An 8,947-nucleotide genomic window follows, 5' to 3' on the forward strand; every position below is an offset into this window, starting at 1 on the left:
GTCAAACCCACTTTCCGTTTCTGTTACTTTTCAGCTGCGTACTGCTTAAGAAAAATGTTTTCGTGGCCCTTTCCCTGACCTTTTCTTGTGCGATTTTTTAATGGAGTTTTGCGTTCCTTCCGATCTGCCTATCAGCCTTTACAGTACAACTATTCAAACAATTTTTAAATGAAAAGAAAATAAATAAATAATAAATCAATAAACACATATTCGCATTTTTTCCTTACTCCCCACATTGTTTACAAACTCTCATTCGCCCAATTACGTTGTTTCGCTTCATATATATTTTTGAATTTTAATACATAATTTAAAAATGTTCAATTCAGTTAAGTTATTTTTAAATTTTGAACATTTATGTTCAAATTACATTAAATATAGGTGGCTGATTATTATTTATTTCAAAAATACTTAAAAATGATCTATTCCACAACTTTTTAATTTAATTAAGTCGTTTTGAACCAAATTACTGATTTCTTTTAATATTCATTCAAAATTGATAATCAAAATAAATGCATCTTCAACCAAAACAAATACAAATCATTGTAAAAATCGCTGAAAAAATTAGCCACCCGCTGCTCCGGGACTTCTCGAGCACCTATCTTGGCTACTCAACGGATCCCCGATGAACTTTTTTCTTCGCTGAATGAACTCGAAGGCTAATTTAGCTTTAGCTTTGCTACCCGCGGTGCGAAAGTTGGGGTGCAAACATGTCGGGAGCAAATCGGATGAACTCTTTCAAAATTTTGAAAATGATATTTTATTGATGTAAACAAACAATTTGGACATATAATGCTATTGGAAGCATGTTCTATCATGATAGAATGTATTTTTATTGATTTCAATCAACAAAACGGCTAGAATTTGAAAATGAATAATTTAGATCCCCGCGGTAGGCTTGATTCGGTAGTCAAATTAGCTCCCTGCGGTGCGAAAACGTGTATTAGCTACGGAGCAAAGCTAAAACTGGGGATTCAATCGATAGGTTTGCCACGCAATTAGATCTCTGCGGTGGAGATGCCCTAAGAAGTATTCGTGTGTGCGCTAACTGAATCCAGGGACACCAGTCGTCAGCAGGAGAAGAAGAGCGGCGTGGCCTTTAACTCGTAGAAGCGAAGACGCCAGAAACCGTCGTCACATCGAAACATCATCCGGAAGCAGCTCAGAAGAGTTACACGCAGCTGGTAGGTTGTAATAGAATGGCTACAATTGTGGAGTATAAATTTATACTTTTTTTTATACAGCTCGACAAAGCCGCTGATCCATTCAGCCCATCCAGGAACGTCAAAAGGGATTTGAATTTGGCCGATCGGTGGATTGACGCAACAGGACTCAACAACTGCAACGACGGCCTTACAGTGACCAGAGGCTCTCCGCCTCCACAGGTGAGAAGATTTTTTTTAGTGGCATAAAAACCGATAGCAGAAATGATGCTGTGGATTATTTCAGCTCTCGTTCGAGCGTAAGTGAAAGTATTTTGCTGCGCGACGTCACCAGTTCTACAGTTCGAGCCTGAAGTGATAGTTGATCGAGATGAGTATTCGGCTAAAGGTGCAAGGTGCACGATTTGAATTGCATAATTGTAAGTATTGCCATTTTTTCTGAGTAAAAACCGCAGAGCTAAAATCACGATCTGAGTTTATGTCTAACAAGTATGCATTTTGTGGAATTTTGTATAACTCCGTTGAATTGAAAATCCCATACTATTTTTCAAGCTTTTGATTGCCTTTAGTTTGAAATTATTCTTTTTTGTTTATCTGGTCAATAATAAGCATTATTTCAATGGAATTATATGCTTGAATTGATTAGAAAGGATAACATAAGAGTGATCTTTCATACTACATTTTGGTCATTAAAGTATTTGAAATTTACATCGGATTTAAAATTCAACGGAGTAAAAAAAATTTAAACCTTGGTAAATTTACGTAGATTTCATCGGAAATTTACATGTTTTCAAAACGCTTTTTGTTCTACACAATTAAATCGGATGGCATGTAAATTTAAAATGAAGTTGATGTAAATTAGCATCATTAATGACGTGCACTTTTGGTACATCATTAACGATGTAAATTTACCGGATTTTTTTTTCTGTGTATTAATAGTTTCAAAGCTTATCTTGTTGGAGTGGTCATGACTAACAACCCTGCATCTACGGTCGGGTCACCACTGTCGGGTCAACTGTGACCATCCAACGCGAGTGACCACTATTATCACGGCTGCACGCGACCTACAGCAGCTGATCGCGGTATTGGTGATCGCGGTGATCCTCTCGCGAGATGGACGATCGTGATCGCTGATAGGACCAACACCAACAGCAGGATGCACTTTTCCGGGGTCGATGACCGCCGTGCCGGGTTGATGACCTGACCTGCCTCAAAAAACAACGGGAGCAGCTGACCTGCTGCGAACTTTAGTTTTTAAGTTTTAGAACCTCTCGAACCGGCAGATCGAAACGGTCGATTCTGCGCCTATCAGGCAATTTAAATGTGTTAGGCTTAATATTAATAAATGTAGTTCGTTTAACTTTCGTTTTGTGCAGTAAAATTGTGTTTTAAAATTAAAGTGCTGTTTTTTTCTGTAATTGCGTGTTGTTTTATTGTGAATTGGCAAGAAACCCGGAAGCCACCCACGCACGGACTACCCAACGAACCAGGACCAGACCAGCCAGCCCAAATCCGATCCGGTCGATGCTGGGGGCCACCAGAGCTGTCGAAGGCTAGGTTGTACTCCGGCTCCCCAACATTCTGGTCCTTCGAACCGGATCGGACGGATCCTGGTTCGCGGCAGGAAGGACGGTTGGACTCTACATTGCCGTTTGTGGACGAGGTTCGTCGCCATTGGACTGTGGCGTGGCACGGTTCGCCATCGCTGCTGAGAACAACCAAAGCGCGCCAACGGTTTGGCCATTCATCCCTGGGACAATAGGACATTGTACCCTCAACCCGGACAACGAACTTCGCGCTTGGACATCTACGCGCCAACGTGTTGCGTTTGGTAAGTGGAACCACTACGTATATGTCCGCCGAAGCGTTCAGACATTCCCGGTACTGACACACCTCCCATCCACATCTACGCTGTGCACATTCCGCTGGAGCGAACCGCTGCGTGCGTCCCATTGGATCGAGCGAGCCATCTGCTACGCGCTGCGCGGCGAGAGCGCGTCTCCGGTCACGGTCAGCCATTTTCTGGGACATTCGGTCAGCCATTTCCTGGGCCATCCGATTGCTGCGTTGCTGCCGGAGCCATCCGACTGCTGCGTTGATACACTGTTCCAGAAAGGACACCTTTTGCCCAGGTGAAATATGCTAAGCACAGTGTATGTCAGCCGAAGCGAGTCGCTACCGTGAAACTAACACCATTTTTCGACCACACAACTCTTACTACGCCCGAACCGGCTGGACGCCGGTGATTGCACGTTATGTGATCACGTGGAGGTCGCTGAATATCTACACGACTCCAAGCCGACACGCGGCGACTCCGAGGTCGCTGGAGATCTACACGACGATCTGCGCGACTGCAAGAGGACATCTAACGGTGGCCACAACCGTTTGCTACCGTTCAGACCACCCGAGAAGGACGACATCAACGTGACTGACACGTGCCAAGACGGATCGCCACGTGGTCTGAAGAGGCTGCGCAACTGTTCGTTTCTACCGGTGAGTGCTAAAGAATAGTATATTGCCGAAGCTAAGACGACAGAAATACACCATTTTAAATCGAGTTTGTATCCTCTTCGCTTACACCACGCATCCCTGAGGTCATCCCATCTGCTGATTGATTTACGATCTGATCTGGTTCACGTTGTTTTTTGGTCGCTGCTACTGTTTCTCCAGGTGAGATACACTAGCAAAGTATATGGCTTGCCGAAGGAAAGGCACCGTTGATACTACATGCCGTTTTCCACCTCTTCTTCGCACACCCACGCCTTCAATTTGAGCTGCCCACTTGACCGCTAAGGACATTTTGGTTTGACGTCTCGAGCTACCTGGTGCTTCCGGTTCTGATTGAACTCCCAACTGCTTTGGGTACGATCAGTTACTGCTAAAAGTAAGTAATTTGCTACAGCAGTATATGTTCTTGCCGAAGCCAGGACGAAACGGAATACTACAGCACCACACTTTTTCGCTTTACATTCTCTGACGTCATGGCACCCCGGAAGTCCTTGTTAGGACCGACGCTGAAGGCGTTGACCGTTAAATACCAAGAGTTACAAGCAGCGCTCAATGACATCTTCAAATTTGCTGATAAATTTAAGGCGGAAACAACCGCTTCCCAGGTGAGTGTGCGCTTGGAAAGTCTCAACAAGCTGTGGGAAGTTTTGTGCACTACCTTGGTGGAAATCAAATCTCACAAAGACTACAACCCTGAGGATGACCCTACCTACAAAAAGGACCGCGAAACGTTGACTGAAGGCTATTACCGAGTAAAATCCCTTCTACTGGACAAACTGAAAGAACGACAGGAAGTTCCTTGTAAACCGACCCACAACGACACGATTGTTGGGGGGACTGATCACGCCCTTTTGCCTCAGATCAAGCTTCCTATGTTCAAGGGGAACATCGACGAGTGGCTGAGTTTTCGTGACTTGTTCCTCTCACTCATCCACTGGAAGTCTGACCTACCGGATGTGGAAAAGTTCCACTACCTAAAGAATTGTCTTGACGACAATCCCAAGAGGATCATTAGTGGACTTTCAACCACGTCGGTCAACTACAAGCTGGCATGGGATCGTTTGCAGAGGTACTACAACAACCACAAGGTACTTAAGCAGCGACTGGTGCAATCGTTGTTTACCCTTCCAACCCTCGCCGAGGAATCTGCCACCGATCTGCATTCCCTCGTTGACGAGTTCGAGCGCGTTCTGAACACCCTCGATCAGGTGGTCTCACCCGTTGACTACAAGGATCTTCTGCTGGTGAATTTACTCGTTACGCGTCTGGATCCTGTTACGCGTCGCGCATGGGAGGAAGTATCTACGGCGAAAGATTTGGTTAGAGATTCGCTAGGTGATTTTGCAGATGATTCAATGTTTATTGTTTATTCGTCAAGCTTATGTAGACTACTTACAATTTTCTTACATACTAGATATTATTTCTATTGTACAGATTTTTTCGTAGTTCCGGTTTAGACATGTCGAAATGTATGTACTGTGAATTTTCATTATAAAAGCGCATCATTTGATTTAATGGCGAATTTTTTAAATAATTTGTCGTGTATGCAGTTATTCTAAAAAGTTGTGAATGTCTAAGAGTACGGCTTGGTTCATGAATACTATTGCGTATTACTGAAAATAATGCTGCTGACTGTATGCGTTGAGAAATAATGTCGTTGATGAAAGAGAGCATGGCAAATTTACGACGTTCTTGTAATGATTGTATGTTTATGAGCATGCAGCGTGCTTCATACGATGGGAGAAGAAATGCAGTCCAGTTAAGTTTACGTAGTGCGTACAGTAAGAATTGTTTTTGGACAGATTCAATACGTGCTTGGTGTACGGCATAGTATGGATTCCAGACGATACTACAGTATTCCAAGAGTGGCCTGACATACGTTATATAGAGTAATTTAATAGTATACGGGTCCTGGAAGTTGAATGCAAAGCGCTTTATAAAGCCTAATGTACTTTTTGCCTTGTTTATTATTGTGTTATAGTGTTCTACAAAAGTTAGTTGTGAGTCTAGGATGACACCTAGATCACGTACTACTTTGCATTTTTCTACTGGTTGGTTTCCTAATAATACTGTTATGTTTGGTGTTTCATGTTTTCTGCTGAAGGCAATGGAATTACATTTCTTTACATTCAATTGGAGTAGGCTTTTACTACACCATGTGTAGAAAAGATTAATTTCGTTTTGGAATACATGACTGTCATTGGCATTTCCTATTTCCATATACAATTTCATGTCGTCTGCATATACAAGTACGTTAATTTTTTTAAGAATGAAGGAAATGTCGTTTACATACAAGATGAAAAGAAGAGGTCCTAGATGGGATCCTTGCGGAACCCCAGAGGTGACGTGAATTGATTCCGATAGTACATTTTGGAAGCGAACAATTTGTTCGCGCTTAGTCAAATATGACTTAAGCCATTCCAAAAGATTCGGTTGAATTCCAATTTTCTGCAGTTTGAAGATTAATAATGGTATGTCGATTCTGTCAAATGCCTTACTAAAGTCTGTGTAAATTGCTTCTACGAAATTGCGATTATGCATTGCATTCAGTGTAAAATTTACAAATTCTAAAAGGTTGGTGCTAGTAGAGCGGCCTTTAAAAAGCCGTTCTGTTTACATGTGATGCGGTTTTTTACTTGCTGAAAGATTTTTTTTCATTTATAATAGATTCGAAAAGTTTTGGAATGCAAGACAAAAGGGCAATTCCGCGATAATTACGTATGTCTGATTTTGGGCCTGACTTGAAAATAGGCACCAAAAAAGACTTTTTCCATGTTTGTGGGAATTTTCCAGTATTTATTGACATGTTGAAAAAATGATGCAGTGGATATGTCAATTCTTCTGCAAGGTTCTTTAGGAATGCAGGTGCTATTCCGTCGGGTCCTGGTCCTTTTGATGAGTCTAAGTCCTTCAATGCCTGGCGTACTTCCGTTTCTGACAAAGAATTGACTGAGACGTCATTTGGAAATTCCGGTATATATGAAAAGTAGTCGCGGTCGCGGTCTTCTTCGGAAAATGAGGTGTATACTTCTTTGAAAAATTTTGAAAAAAGATTGCAAATTTCTTTTGAGTTACTGCCTACATTTTCGTCCAGTTGCATTTGCGATGAGAAGTTACTACTTTTGGATTTGGATTTTACGTAATTAAAGAAATTTTTCGGGCATGATTTGACTTCAGATTCGACTTTACTATTATATTCTTCGTTGGCAGAATTGAGTGCCGAAAAAAATTGGTCGGAAATATTCAGATAATTCAGAAGATTTGTGTCATTTGTATTGTTTCTGTATAGTTTGTAGGCTTTTTGTTTTCTATTTTTTAAATTTCTTAGTTGTGGAGTGAACCACACCGGGTATTTATTGCCTGTGTTATTACGTCGTCTTCTTCTAGTAGGTACGGTTTAGATGTTATAGTGTTAATTTCCGTATAGAATTTTCCTACTAATTCGTCGACATTTCCTTCATTATTAAATAAATTTTGCCAGTCAATTGCAAGTAGTTTACGTTTGGCTTCTACAAAGTTTGTTTTATTGTATTCCAGGACTTCTTCATATTCCCAGTCAATGGGCAAAGTGTTTTTATGGACATAAATAGAATATTCAATTGCTGTATGGAAGACTTCATTCTTCCAAAGGGGGGTTACAGATTCTTGTACATGAAAGTCTTCAATACAGTTAGTGAATAAAAGGTCTAAAAATGAATTTCTTTGGTATTTTACATGATTGATTTGGAAAAGTCCATAATTTGCAATATTGTCAAAGAGAAAATGCAAAGTTTCATTTTCCCCAATGACTGGGAGAAGAATTGCTTCATTTTCTTGGTCAGATATAAATTCGACTTTGCTTTGATTAAAGTCGCCATAAATGTGAAGTTTTACTTCCGGTTCCATTTTTGATGTTATGATTTCTACTGTTTTAAAGAATAGTTCATACGACTGTTTATTTGCATGGTCCGGCGGAAAGTATACTGATGCAAAAATGTGTACTTGGCCTGCAATAGTGGCTTTGGCCCAGACTTGTTCAAATTGAAAATGTTTTTCAGTTACAATTTCTTTTGGATTAAGTCTGGCATTTATGGCTAAGAGGACGCCGCCTCCTGACTTTTTCTGACTGAGATTTAAATTTCTATTGCCTAGGAATACAAAATAATTGTTTCCAAAAATTTCTTCAGGGTGGACGCTTTCGTCCCAGTTAGTTTCAGTTCCAAGAATAATGTCGAAAGAATGTGAGAGAATGTTTAATGAAATTTCCTTCATTTTGCCTGGGCTTTTCATGCGATTGAAATTCTGACAATAAATTAGAATTTCATTCGCATTCTGTTGTTCCGTTGAAGAAATTTTTGGAGACATACTTAAATTATTAATAGTACTTACTGCCTCTTGCGAGGGTGTCATTTCTTCTTCCGTGTTAGAAGGCGTCAATGCTTGTAAAAATTCGACGATGTAGTCGGCAGGTAAAATTTGTTGGCGGCTTCGCGCGAATGCTGCAGGTATTGAAGTCTTCTAGTTGTTACATATTTCCTGTAGGTTTCCAGGTCGGTGAGGGTTTGCTTAGGTGAAATTCCAATTGTTGAGTTGTATTCCATGAAGATGTTCATAAGATGTTCAGGTTCAGTAGGCAGGCCATTGGATGCAAAAAAGACATGCATGCTGGTTAGTGTTAGTCCGTCTATGCAGACGTCTGGTTTTTGGTCCTTCAGATACGCCAAGTATAGTCTGAGATTGTCATAGACTTTAATTTCGCGGAGTCTGGCCAGCAAGAAACGGCCATCGCCGACTGCAGACTGTTCAGTTAGGCGTACTATGGGCGGCTTCATTGGGTCCAGACAGAACATACTGTCTGTTACTTCAGGAGTTTGTGATGACGTTTTTGCTGGCTGCGGCGTGGTGGCGTTTAGAGGTGGGACGATTGGCGTTTTTTCCTTCCGGTAGGGGTTGATGGTTTCCCCTTTTCGGAAGTTGATGAAGTTTGAATTCGATGTAGTTGGAGGTTGGCCAGAAAATTCGACCCTTGCCTGGTCTAGAAGTTCCTTGTCGGACAATTTGGTTGACGAATGAGTGAAAATGTTGCTGCTACTTGCGTTGTCCTGGTCGAATTGATTGTCCTTTAACCCTTTCAGGCCTGAATTTTCAAAAAAATATTTTTTTAATCAATGATGGGAAAGTTTCGGGAAAATGATTCTTATGACCATACGAAAATTATAGTCTAGTTTTGGAAATTTTGATATTTGGGTCATATATGACCCATCAGGCTCGAAAGGGTTAAGTTAAAATGTGGCGTACTT

The 8,947-nt window shown here is 41.2% G+C and overlaps 1 protein-coding gene across 1 annotated transcript; it reads left to right on the plus strand.

Annotated features, from left to right (window-relative positions):
* The first annotated feature begins 28 nt into the window (after positions 1-28).
* LOC120431683 (uncharacterized) lies at positions 29-8,690 on the plus strand. Its single transcript, XM_052709087.1, has 2 exons — positions 29-1,382; positions 1,447-8,690. Exon 2 carries the CDS (start codon positions 4,142-4,144, stop codon positions 5,123-5,125), a length of 984 nt encoding a protein of 327 aa, XP_052565047.1. The 5' UTR covers positions 29-1,382; positions 1,447-4,141; the 3' UTR covers positions 5,126-8,690.
* The last annotated feature ends 257 nt before the right edge of the window (positions 8,691-8,947 follow it).

The sequence above is a fragment of the Culex pipiens genome, chromosome 1 (assembly GCF_016801865.2).
Source record: "Culex pipiens pallens isolate TS chromosome 1, TS_CPP_V2, whole genome shotgun sequence".
NCBI lineage: Eukaryota > Metazoa > Arthropoda > Insecta > Diptera > Culicidae > Culex > Culex pipiens.